This window comes from Ruditapes philippinarum, unplaced genomic scaffold, assembly GCF_026571515.1.
Source record: "Ruditapes philippinarum isolate M1 unplaced genomic scaffold, ASM2657151v2 ctg540_1_1_1_1, whole genome shotgun sequence".
NCBI classification, from domain to species: Eukaryota; Metazoa; Mollusca; class Bivalvia; order Venerida; family Veneridae; genus Ruditapes; species Ruditapes philippinarum.
The window spans coordinates 367014-380812 of record NW_026857945.1 but is presented as its reverse complement, the minus strand read 5'-3'; the positions used below and the strand labels follow the sequence as shown (position 1 = coordinate 380812).

At 35.3% G+C, this 13799-nt stretch overlaps 1 protein-coding gene across 1 annotated transcript in view; it reads right to left on the bottom strand.

The window, feature by feature from the left end:
- Positions 1 to 13799, bottom strand: part of LOC132751565 (alanine racemase-like) — an 82554-nt gene that overhangs the window by 32750 nt on the left and 36005 nt on the right. The window contains exon 4 of the mRNA XM_060741738.1: positions 8222 to 8314. Within this exon, the coding sequence (XP_060597721.1) occupies positions 8222 to 8314 (93 nt within the window). The remainder of the gene's footprint in view (positions 1 to 8221; positions 8315 to 13799) is intronic.

Sequence of the window (13799 nt, the reverse complement as noted above, 5' to 3'; positions counted from 1 at the left end):
AAATTGCATTTGAGCTCCATAAGTGCTGAAGAGATCCATATGTGCAAAATATAAAAAATAAGCAACATAATTACGCATCACTTTAATAAAGCAATCTATAATTTATTCTTTGTGTATCATTCTGTAATAAAAACTATTATCCGAAAAAGACACATTTTCACGAGAAGAGCTTGAATAACATAGTATACATATAGAAAGAGATAAAAGACATTCTGCATACGAAATGTTTTGAAAATACGTAGATATGGTGGAAAGGCCTTGCTTATTTTGATTTATTGACGTCATGTGGACTGCAATAATTCCCTTTTTTATGCCGTCATGCATTAAAGGGACTCCACTGAGGTTTTTTGACATGATGGGACTGAAAATATTTTTTTTCTAGATAAACGTACCATTTGATGTAGGTTTAGACCACTAATCTTTGTGCAAAATTTCATATCATTCGCTCCAGAATAATAATTCAAATTGTAAAAAAATGACCAAAAATGAAAATACGATTTCTAATTAATTTCAAAGTATATTTCTTACTATCTTTGCATATATTTCTGTTTAAAGTGCCCCAGCTCATTTATGTAAGAAATTCAAATGTTATGTGTTTAGGCTTTTAAACCTCAGCGGAGTCAGATTAACTAATTAACTAATTAGTCACTCGACTGCACTGTCTGCTTATTAGGGGTGTAATGTGAAGCGTGTTTGAATTTGTTATGACGCTGTTAGAAAGTTAGTGATAATTTTTTTGAAAAAGAGCAAAGAAACTTTGCATATTTATTTTCCACATCAAGGAACCTCCTTGCATGATATTAACATGGTTCACTTCATGCCCATTATCGCAATTATGGGTCAATGCCTATTTGACTTATTTTATGCCTGCTCTAACTCTTTGAATGGTTTTAAAGAAACTTTAACAAATCTTAACCGCATTGAGCGGACATGCATAGCTCATAATGCACATAGATTGTTTCGTGAAAATGTTCATGTATAAACGATCACTTAACTTATTCTCCGCTTTATAACTATTATTTCAGTGGGAACTGTAAATTATATAAGCACTTTCGTAATTCGCTTCTTTTCTATTGTTTCTTTTCAGGAAAATGGGTCGTTTTCTCGGCACATAAAGGAAAGGTTTAAAAGTGTCAAGAATAAAACGTCACGTGTATCGTGAAAAGAGGAAGTCGTCGGTGCTAACGTCTCCTTTTTCGCCATTAAAATGCTGATGAAACAGCGGATAGCGTAATACTCGCGCGTCCCAATTATTTACAGCAACGTTTTTCTGCGTCTTTGGTCATCCAACCAATTAGGAACACCCAACATACTTCTGATTGGCTCATATGGTGTGGGGTTTACAATATCTGTCATTGACACTTTACATAAAAAGTAACCGAGGTTCCGAGTGGGGAATAAAATTTATGAAGAGAAGCCAATTATAAATTGAAATTTTATGTTTATTAAAATTCTCATTTCTATTTATCATGCGATAAAACAGTCATAATATATCGAACTCGACTTTTATGTAGAAATATCATGACCTGGGTATCCTAAAAGACAATGTTCTCGGCCCATATTCTGTAAAGTAAAACCTTCGATGTCACACAAGGCCATGATATTGCCACATAATAGTATATCGCTATAACTATAACTTGTGGAATCTTAAAGTGATAGATATTTTTATGAATGTAAACATTATTATAGAAACACATTATATGGCACGAAAACTTTACAAAGTTCAATACTTTCAGTTTGGTTTGCCCAAGTTACAAATCCTTTATTAGTAAAGTGTTTATCATACAAGTACTACCCGCTCTGCGTCAACATTTTCATGTACTCGGGCCTTTTAGTATTTCTAATGCTAGCATAAGCTAGCGATTCCTTGTTTGTAGCCAAATCTCATTAAATGTTTAAATCAGGATCTGTCTGAATGTTAAGCATCAGTCTGGTAGTGAGATTTCGTAAAATCTCTGGGGTTTTGTTGAGTCATTTAGTGACAATTTTCCTTTCATTGCAGCATTGTATGTTTTGGACACAGTACCAGAAACCCACAACGGAAAGAATATCTGCAAATGAAGACTACATAGGAAATCCAAATTCCAAAAATGGGTAAGTATAGAGGAAGTCAGAAGGGTAGAATCACATTTCGATTTTCTTAAAAAAAAAAGGATTGAATTTTATATAAATGTTTAAAAAGATGAAATTGACTTATTTTTACAGTCACATCTTGTGTTATGCTTCACATCTCGTGCAGCGGAAATTCACATTTAATATTTACCGATGTTCATTTTTGAGATACATATGGGGTTCCACGGGTGATAAATATCACTTTTTATTTAATTTTACCCATGAAATATGGTGCTATATCAGTCAAATATATTTCATATTTTTTAAAAATAAATATGAAATATATATATGAAAGCGGGCGGAGTCAAAACTCATATTTATTTTAAAGGACTTCTTTCGCCATTTTATTTGAAAAATCTGATAAATACAAAACAACATTTTGTTGAATTTTGTTTTGAAAACTATCTAGAATGTTAGGAAATGGTCTAACTAAGAAAATAAATCCGAACACCAATATCTTTAATTCAGTTATTAACGCTGTACAGACGTTTAAAGAGTTGTTTACGTGACGTCACAAAGTAGCGTCAAATATCGCGTGCAAAACAAGACGCAATAATATATTACTGCGCGCTGTACAATTGCAGTTGCGTAGCATGCAGTTGAGTCTGTCATCATTTTTCTCTGATAATGAAATTAAATAAAAAGGTTATTTTTTCGTTTTTCGTGAAATATGGTATATATTTTCACGAAACATGATAAAATGCCACAAATTTACACTCGCCGTCCCGGCTCGTGAAAATATGTAACATTTTATCATGTTTCGTGAAAATATAGATCTATTTCATATTTCACTCAAACGAAAAATATCCTCTTAGTATTATAGGGTTAACGCACGTTTTTCCGTGTTATAACGTCTGCAGAGTCCCGAGGAACGGTTGGTGCCCGAGCCCGGTAGGGCGAGGGCTCCAACAGTTCCGAGGGACTCTGCAGACTTTATAACACGAAATAAACGTGCGTTGACGCTATTATAGCATAAAATTTTCAAACAGATTCGTGATGTATAGTTCATACAAAACACAATTACATTAAAGTCTTGTGCTTTGACGGTATTTATCCAATTCTATGTTTTACGTATGCGTTTCATTTTTCCGGGGCCAACAACTTGGAAAATTCTCGAACCGAATGAAATTTTGAATTTTAATTGATTTAACAAAGCTTGGCCTTTGGAGATTTATTATCTCAAGAAAAAAACGTTACATTAATCTACCCTCTACCCAAGACAAAACATGACCCTCAGAAATTCTTAGAATGATTCAGATTGACGGTAGAAAAAAGATCAGTGACATCAGAATCGGTTTTTTTTTACAAGCAAACAAGTTTATAAAAAAAACAGGCACTAAGCATTAGATCTATTCTCTCAAAGAAATATAAAGAGCATTTATCAACATTAACATAAATAAAAAACATTTTCTCATATTAATTTTGTGTTATCTAGTTTTGTAAGTTAATCGGAGTGTTAAACTGAATGACAGCACGGTGATAGGGCGATTACCACAACTTTTCCGCGCAACGTCAAAATACCATACTTCTGACCGAGACACCGTATATTTCTGGACAAAATATTAATGGCGGGATAAACAAATTCCAGGTTATAGCTTACACAATATCTTACTGCTGGGCATTGCAAGATTATTCCAATTGTTTAAGTATTCCATCGAATTTTTGAGACAATTTATCGTTAATCTAGCACAATACAATTCACAAAAAAACCACATACTTCGAAGAAATAGTGTTTACGAAAGATCGGGTGTACCTCAACATGACTCGTACCTGTCACAAAAACGTGTGTTATAACGACGATGTCTTTGTTCTATGACCTAACGAGCTCGTATATTTATTATGGTTAACCCTAAGTTCAAGTTCCATACAAAATTGTGTGTTTCTATCGTAAATTTCAGGGAATATATGTTGAAAAAAGGCCTACTGACCCGAATATTGGAGCACCGTACAACACTGAATTCAAACACCGCATTCTTTTTCCGTTAGACCGATAAATACTGGCCACCGTCTTCTTTTGAATTATGCAATCTTCATACAAATATGTTTCATTTGATGAAAGATTGTTTACTTGCTGTTACGTTATGTTGCTGTTATCATACGTTATGTTATGGAAAATTTCAGAAGGTCTGATCTGTGTTAATACTACCAGTTATAGATAAGTGCAATGGTATCTATATATAGATAAGGATGTCTTTTCCTTTTCGAACTTATTCAAACTGATAAACCCCACATGGAAAGATTGAAGTTCTTGGCAGACTATACCATCTAACAACATCGAGAAAAAAAAAGGAATGAAATATTTTTAATGGGAATTTCTTATTGCATACTAATTTGATAAAGTTGCAAAAGTCATAACATAAATTTTCATGGTGTAGTTTTTTCAGGAACCCGGGCAATATTTCCATAATCTCTTCAGTCATGGTCTCCAATGTGCTTTTATTAAACAATCTTTTGCGAAAGTTTGACTTCATATTCTTTTTCTAATGTGGTGCGTTAAGCATATCGTCCTGAAATACAGGGAGGCGCTGATCCATTGGCGTACTGCTGATATCAGAAGACTTAGTTGGGCGCTCTCCAGTTGCTGCAGTATCTTCTGGAAGTATATGCAGCTTTGCAAATTTCGCACGTTGCTTTGGCTTGTTCAGACATAGGTTTGAACGTCTTCTTTTTCTGAAAGCAAACATTAATATCAAAAATAAACGGTGCTAAAAAAACAGAAAAATGCGGTGATTTTAAGGAGGAAGAATGCGGTGCCCTAATCTTATGATTGACAAAGTTGTGCGGTGCCTTAAAATACACACGTGGAAACATAAAAATCGTACCAAATATACAAAAAACGGGTTATTTATGTATTGTAACTTGTTCATACGACAACAATGTACATATTTATATTGTATTTTGGCCAGTTATATGAACTGAACGGACTAGAAATACGTTATATTTCGTAATCAAAGCAAGATTTTTTTTCAGTATGCCCTAAATGTTTTCACTATCCTGACTTAATTAATGAAGCATTTTGCATGTAGTAAGGATAAATAAGTTTCAAATTAAATGGCACATTCGATGAAAAAGAAAAAATGATGATTTTACCTTGTTTTGAGCAAATTATCTGCTGTTTTCGTCTCGGTTACAGACTTGCTGTCCATTTTGTACCACAGAAATATACGGTGTCTCGGACAGAAGTAAGATATTTTGACGTTGCGCGGAAAAGTTGTGGTAATCGCCCTATCACCGTGGACAGGTAGATTCTACTTTATTTGTTTACATTGACAACTGTCCGTTTCTTAGAAAGGGCGACAACCAAGATTAGCACCGATGTCTATACGCCGTTTTTCCGGCATAGTTACTTGAATATGCGACTGAGGCCCTCGAATCAATCAATTTCAATATGACAAGTGCGCATGACTCTTCGGCAAACAGGCCAAATCGTCATTTTTTGTTTGTTTGTTTACTGGGCCCTGTATGTATTGCGCATCTAGGTGAAACCGGGCTATAACAAGAGCGCGTGACTATGTTAACACATGGTTTTGGTCCCGTTATAACATGGGCAAAAGAGGGGAAAATAGCCGATTTTATGCTATAAAAACACTTATAAACGGTTAGTAGGCCTACATGTTACTATAGGATTATGATAATAGGATAACGGTTGAATTAAGTTATTGAATGAATGACGTAGAGAAGAGAAATATGTTTGACTTAATACGAGACCCAATTTGTGTTTAAGAAATAATATATCCCAAACAGTGATTTTATCGGCTCGCTCAATAACATCACTGTTTGTCCAGAGTTCGGATGCGACGAATTATATCACGAGGGCGTAGGATACTTACTTTCAGCGCGTTTTTTAGTGTTACGTCACATGTATTTAATGATTACGTCACATATCTAAATATAGAACGTCAACTGTGATTATTTTGTTGCATAATAACACACACTTTCGGTTCATCTATATTCGATAGTGAAAAATGCATAGGGACTAGGCACGTTGGGGTGAAAGTAAACAAAAGTAAAAATTAAAAAAAAAAAAAAAAAAAAATACCCCATATATAATATATAGACCTTAAAAAAAAAAAAATACCCCATATATAATATATAGACAAGGTCTATATATTATATATGGGGTATTTTTTTTTTTTTTTTTTTTTTTTTTTTTTTAATTTTTACTTTTGTTTACTATCACCCCAACGTGCCTAGGCCCTATGGAAAAATGCGGGTCGTGTTAGAATTAAGGATTTAAGATTGAAAACAACAACCAGTATTTATTCATATTTTATTTATTAATGATTACTACCCTATGACACAATGTTATAATTTATCAAAAGTTAAAGTATGAATAATGAAGAGGATTTTTTAGTCAAATTTTTAGTCAAAATTTGTTCTTGATGGAATAATGGTAGCCATGATAACACTGCATGATTCTGTACAACACGGTCAATATGGCCTCCCTTTTTTAAGAAAATGACTAGCTCTATTAAAATCTAACATTTTAATCTCAAAATTCTTAGCGTTGCTAAATCAAATATGTTTTACCGCTCTTGAAAATTGAGTACCGCTCAAGCCGGTGCTAGGGGGCGTGAGGGATGTTGCACTTATTCATTATCCCTCATGTACAGACTCAATCAAACCGAGTCTGCAATTCTTATGTTATTTTGTTGTGATTAATGCTTCCGAGGGATCACTTTGTTTCCAGAATTTTGTACTTCACAACAGCAGGTGTCAAGTGCTGTGTGGCAGCCGTAAAAAGTTGCCCCGTACTTCACTTCAGTGTTGTTTTATTTTCTGGTCCTTCGGGATCATTGATGCTAACACTATAATGTGTTGAGAATTGAGTACCGCTCTTGAGAATTGAGTACCGCTCAAGCCGGTGCTAGGGGGCGTGAGGGATGTTGCACTTATTCATTATCCCTCATGTACAGACTCAAACAAACCGAGTCTGCAATTCTTATGTTATTTTGTTGTGATTAATGCTTCCGAGGGATCACTTTGTTTCCAGAATTTTATTTACCACTTTATTTATTTTGTAATAAATTTCCAGTCATACCGACATATGGCGTCATATGTACATATTAAGCCGATAGCGGTTAATATATAGTTTAACTGTTAGATCTACTTTTAATTATTTTAATATGTTAACTTTTCTTCAATTTGTTTTCAAGTTGTTAATACATGAATAACATTCATATAAAATAGAGGGGACTAACCTTGGAACAAGCAACGTCCTGGAAAACCTCCGCCCTTTCGGGGTGGAGGCTGGGGGAGAACGTTACTTTAAGGCCATTCAAATGAAATAATATGGTAAAATCTTCGTCAATTCCCTGACAATGTGATGCTAATGTTTAGTTATTATTAAGAGGCTAATACACGGCATGAGAGGGCCGGAAGGTGATAATCGGCCCGCAAAATGAATAATGGACCCGAGGGCTTTAGCCCGAGGGCCATTATTCATTCAGGGCCGATTATCACTTCCGGCCCTACTCTGACGTGTATTTATGTCTTTAATACACTTGGTAGATCTAATAGTAAGTTCTTTCGTTGAAATTCTTGTCTACTCTTCTACTGTTCTGTGCAGAGATGTTTACTGTTTGTGTGTTCAAAGCAGTAGTATCTAGAAGCAAGTTTTATTTTTTTAATTTTTTTTTCGGAATAACTTTGTCGTATTATTTCTTCAAATTTCAATAGTAACAACAATGTGTTTGTACTAAATACGCTTAAGCTCTCATAATAAAAATAAAGCGATTCGTGCTGACAACCTACTTTCACTTTTACAGTTAACTGTTTGATGACGTAAAATATGACGTCATTGTTTCAGTTTGTGCACGTGTACATGTTCTGCGGGCTGATAACTAGTTCTCGGTCCAGGGCCGCAAACTCATAATAGGTCACGTGACACTCATAATCAGTTTAAATCATAGGCAATTTTGTTACTATATATAGTAACAAGTGTATTAAATTAAGGAAATAGCTCCCGCACTGCATTAACCCTCCAATGCTGGGACATAAGAGTATACGGGTATATATTATAATTATATATTCGCGAATATTTTTCCCCGCGCCTTTCCATGATACAAATGCCTGGCGCATGAATTATTTCGATGTCTCGACTTCTTACCTCAACTAAAGACCATAACTGACTAGGCTGGCAACCATTTCTGGACATTCCAGTGTCTACTTTTAATACAACGGCACCGATAGGTAGACCATCCTGAAACACATGTATTATATTATACAAGATATTTGATTGGATTGTTTTAAGCGTAAAGCCCCGGTCACATATTCATGGATAATGCCACGGAAGAGCTACGGTCTAATCGTTCACGGATTACTACGGAAATGTGAAATTCCGTAGTCCGCTACAGTTCCAGTACGGACACACAACGGTATGAGTACGGAGATTGACGGATTTACCACCAAAAGCCCCGGGAGAGACACGGATTGTTACGGACCGACACGGTTTGATACGAGCGACACGAATCAGGACGGACGCACTACAGATACACTACGGTCTGCTATGGTATAAGCACGATTTAGTACGAATAAGTACGGTCTGATACGGAGAAGAACGAATTGATACGGAGAAGAACGAATTGCCACGGATCTATACAGACCTATTTTATCCGTCCACAACCTCTTGCATGCTCATTTTCAAAATGCATCACAAGAAAAGAACACTTAGAAAACGAATTGCAGAGTTCAATGATTTGGGCGGAAAGGATTTGGCCACATCCCGTCAGACCCCCGATACATATCAGGTCCAATTATAGTGAATTTCTAGAAGAACGCCGCATCCTCAACAAGTTCGGCCATGATAGCCTCATACTAAACATGAAGGGGTCTTCGTAAAAGCCCATCTCTAGTCCACCATCTCCTCTGTCTTATCTTACCTGATTAGATATGGACTAGTAATCATTAATGAAAAAAGTTGATCAATACTGCTTCTCTTTTTATTATAAAATTTGCTGTTCATTTTACAATTACATTAACTATCGTGAATATTTATGTTTTAAGAATATGTAAAAAAACTTGTTGATTAATCTTATTATCACCCAAGGGCCAGCGTCCGAGGCCTATGAGTTCGTTTTATGTACATATTTACTCCAATTTCACTAAAATATGTAACATTAAAATGTTATTCTATTACTTATGCATCGTTGTACGATATTAACATCTTTTTTACCTCTATACATGTCATCAAGCAGCTCGACCACTGCCTCCGCATTCTGAGCCAGATCAATATACAGTTGCAGCCAGTTAATTGCAATTATCATTTATTGAATGTTCATACAAATATGTCTGTTTTTAACAAGAAGGTAGTATTTATATCCTTTAAAAAGTACATGATACTTAATTTATCCGTATTAAACAGTGGTGGACCGTACCATTCCGTAACGTTTCGTGATGCAACGCAATAAACCGTATAAGATCGTGCTAATCCCTGCCTCTCCGTAGTACAACGTACTACGATCGTAGCTTTCCGTGACAATGCCGTATTAATTCGTATTAAAACCGTAGCTTATACGTAGGATAACCGTACAAATACGTAGTTCTCCGTACCAAACCGTGGAAATCCTTGACAAATTGGGGCCTACGAATCGGTTTTCGTACGGACCACTTTGTATCAGTACGGTTTAATACGGGCTAATAGGGATACGCTACGGTTGGTTTTTCCGAAGCAAATTGTTTGTGCATGTTCAAAAATTGTCAAGGATCGCTACGGATATACAAGGACTACTACGATTGATTACGGTTACAATACGGAGAGCTACTGACCAGTACGGGTAGCTACGGACGATGCCGGAATTGATCCGTGGCTCTTCCGTGGGCGTTTTCTGTGAATATGTGACCGGGGTATAACATTATTAAGTCACCAATATCATTATAAACTTCATTACTAGATATATTTATGGTACGTGAAACCATAAGTAAAAATACAGAAACTGGTGTTCACAAGTGAAATATGGTGTACGGACATAATCTCCTTCGGACAAAATCCCGTTCGCATACCCGGACAAAATCCTCTCAATGGGTGGACATAATCCCCTTCATGTTTTTGCAAGGCTGGACAAAATCCCCTTACTTACCCGGACAAATCCCCTTGTTTCATAGGTTTCTAATGTATTATTATGCTCCATAAAAAATAAACAAGAGGGCCATGATGGCCCTGAGGTCGCTCACCTGTATATAGGCCCCCGGAGCGGGGCCAGTTTAAACCCCAGGGCTTTTATTTGAACAAACTTGGAAGACACCCATAAGAAGATGTTTCATGATGTTAAGTTTTTACTACACACATATAATGAAAAACAATGATCTGCCCCCTCCCCCACCCCCGGCAGGGCCAATTTTAACCCAAGGGCTTTTATTTGAACAAACTTGGTAGACACCCATAAGAAGATGTTTCATGCTAAACATCTAAGCTGTAGCTCATTGGGTTTTTTAAAAGAAGATTTTTTAAGTTTTTACTATACACATATAGTTAAAAACAATGACACCCCTGGGGCGGGGCCAGTTTTGACCCCAGGGCTTTTATTTGAACAAACTTTGTAGACACTTACTAGAACAATTTTCATGCTTAATATCTAAACTCTAGCTATTTGGGTTTTTTCAAAGAAGATTTTTAAGTTTTTGCTATACACATATAACGAAAAACTATGACCCCCGGGGCAGGGCCAATTTTGACCCCAGGGCTTTTATCTGAACAAACTTTGTAGACACTCACTAGAAGATGTTTCCTGCTTAATATCTTAACTCTAGCTATTTAGGTTTTTTCAAAGAAGATTTTTTAAAGTTTTTGCTATACACATAAATAAGGAAAATCAATGACCCCCAGGGCGGGGCCAATTTTGACCCCAGGGCTTTTATTTGAACAAACTTGGTAGACACCCATTAGAACATGTTTCATGCTAAATATCTTAGCTCTAGCTCTTTGAGTTCTTTAAAAGAAGATTTTTAAGTTTTTTACTATATACATATAGGGAAAATCAATGACCCCCTGGGGCGGGGCCAATTTTGACCCCAGGGCTTTTATTTGAACAAACTTGGTAGACACTCATTAGAAGATGTTTCATGCTAAATATCTTAGCTCTAGCTCTTTTGGTTCTTTAAAAGATGATTTTTTAAGTTTTTACTATATGCATATAGGGAAAATCAATGACCCCCTGGGGCGGGGCCAATTTTGACCCCAAGGCTTTTATTTGAACAAACTTTGTAGACACTCACTAGAAGATGTTTCATGCCAAATATCTAAGCTCTAGCTCTTTGGGTTTTTTAAAAGAAGATATTTAAAGTTTTTTCTTTCGGTTGCCATGGCAACCAGAGTTCTGCATGGAATTAAATTCTTTGAACAATTTTTAAAGGTGACCACCAAAGGAACATTCCTGTGAAATTTGGATGAAATTGGCTTAGTGGTTTATGAGGAGATGTCATTTAAAGTAAAAGTTTACGGACGGACGGACGACGGACGACGGACGAAAAGCGATCAAAAAAGCTCACCCTGTCACTTTGTGACAGGTAAGCTAAAAATTGATGAATAATGTATTATTTTGCTCCATAAAAATTGATGAAGATCGAAATTTTGTTTTTTGATTTATAATTGTGTATCGAGTTAATCTTTATAATTATAATAGCTTGATAAGACATATTTTTTATTTGTTTAGATCAATTATCAACCAAATTATCATTAAAAACAATTTAATTAGTTTAGCAGTGTTCATTATAATTGTGGTAAATTATCAACTGCATAACAATAATATTTGTTTAGGCAATTTCTTTAATTATTTTAAATTGATAAGTATATGAAAAACATTTTAGTAAGTTTAACAGTGTTCATTTTAATTTTAATTGTTTAGGGGGAATTTTGTCCTAGGTAGCAATTTTATGGAGGGGATTTTGTCCGCTTCAAAATTTCACACATGAAGGGGATTATGTCCACCCATGGATGGGATTATGTCCAGATATACAAAAATACATAAAGGGGATTTTTTCAGAAGGGGGTTTTGTCTGACATTCGTGAAATATCTTCAATATTATGATTTTTTGCCGATATGTGCTGTTTTACATCAATGATAAAATATAATTCTATAAGATTTCTACATGTTTTTCTTGTTACCTTTAAGCTGGCACATATTTATTGCTTGCAGTAATGCTGTACAGTTTTACGTATTATGTACCAATTATCTCATGCTGCGTAATTTGTCCTCATTTAAATGTTCGTCCACAGTTAAATTATGTATTTGACTCATTTACTATGAAATTATCAAAATATTTTGCTATAATATTATAAAAAGTTACAGTATTTACTTATAGGCCACTAAAGTTATAAGTATATATAGCTTGACATCAAACAAATTGCAACACATGTATATTTATGAATATAATATTATAAACAGTTTAAACAGTTTAAAAATGACACAGCAATATTTGTATTCATTATATTACCAATATGGTTTAACCTGAAAAGGAATGCAGTCGCAATCACTCTAAATATTACCAAATAAAAAAAAGGTTTGCCAAGTTTGCAACATGGAAAGGTGCCAATATGTCTGTCGCACTATACTTCAAAGTTCAAGGTAACAATTTTGTACGCTTGTTTTTATTTTATTTTTATTTATCGCTACATTTTCAACGTGTATATCCAGTAACGCAGGAATGTGCAAATAACGCTGGAATTGTTCAAAAGTAACGCAGAATTGTGCAATTTAGTGGCTAAAACGACCCCGCGATATGTAAATGGACCAATATCTTTTACTGTACACCAAAATGGAAGAAATGAATTAGCGCATACGGTTGCTGAGACATTTTACTTTAAACCTCATCAAAATATTTCCATCAAAATGTTTATTTGTCAAGATCATTCGTCAAAATGACGACGTGACTAGCGCATCAATGGCGATTTTTAGTTTCGTTGATATCTTTAAATACAATAACGTACATATTACTTTATGATTTTTTAAATTCGGTGTTCCTGAGACATTTTCCAAATCCAGATTTAACGTTAATAAGACCATTTTTACGAGGTAACGCCGAATTCGTGAATAAAGCACCGAAGGAACGGCGGTTATCTCATTATCCTATTTTGCCAACTTCCTTCTATTGTTAACAAATGTCTTAGGTATAAAGAATATGAAACAAGAGGGCCATGATGGCCCTGAGGTCGCTCACCTGTATATAGGCCCCCGGAGCGGGGCCAGTTTAAACCCCAGGGCTTTTATTTGAACAAACTTGGAAGACACCTATTAGAAGATGTTTCATGATGTTAAGTTTTTACTACACACATATAATGAAAAACAATGACCTCCGCCCCACCCCACCCCCCTTTGGCAGGGCCAATTTTAACCCAAGGGCTTTTACTTGAAAACTTGGTAGACACCCACAAAAAGATGTTTCCTGCTTAACAATCTAACCTCTAGCTCATTGGGTTTTTAAAAGAATTTTTTAAGTTTTTACTATACACATATAGTTAAGAACAATGACACCTCTGGGGCGGAGCCAGTTTTAACCCCAGGGCTTTTATTTGAACAATCTTTGTAGACACTTACTAGAAGATGTTTCATGCTTAATATCTAAACTCTAGCTATTTGGGTTTTTTCAAAGAAGAATTTTAAGTTTTTGCCATACACATATAAGGAAAATCAATGACCCCCGGGGCGGGGCCAATTTTGACCCCAGGACTTTTATTTGAACAAACTTTGTAG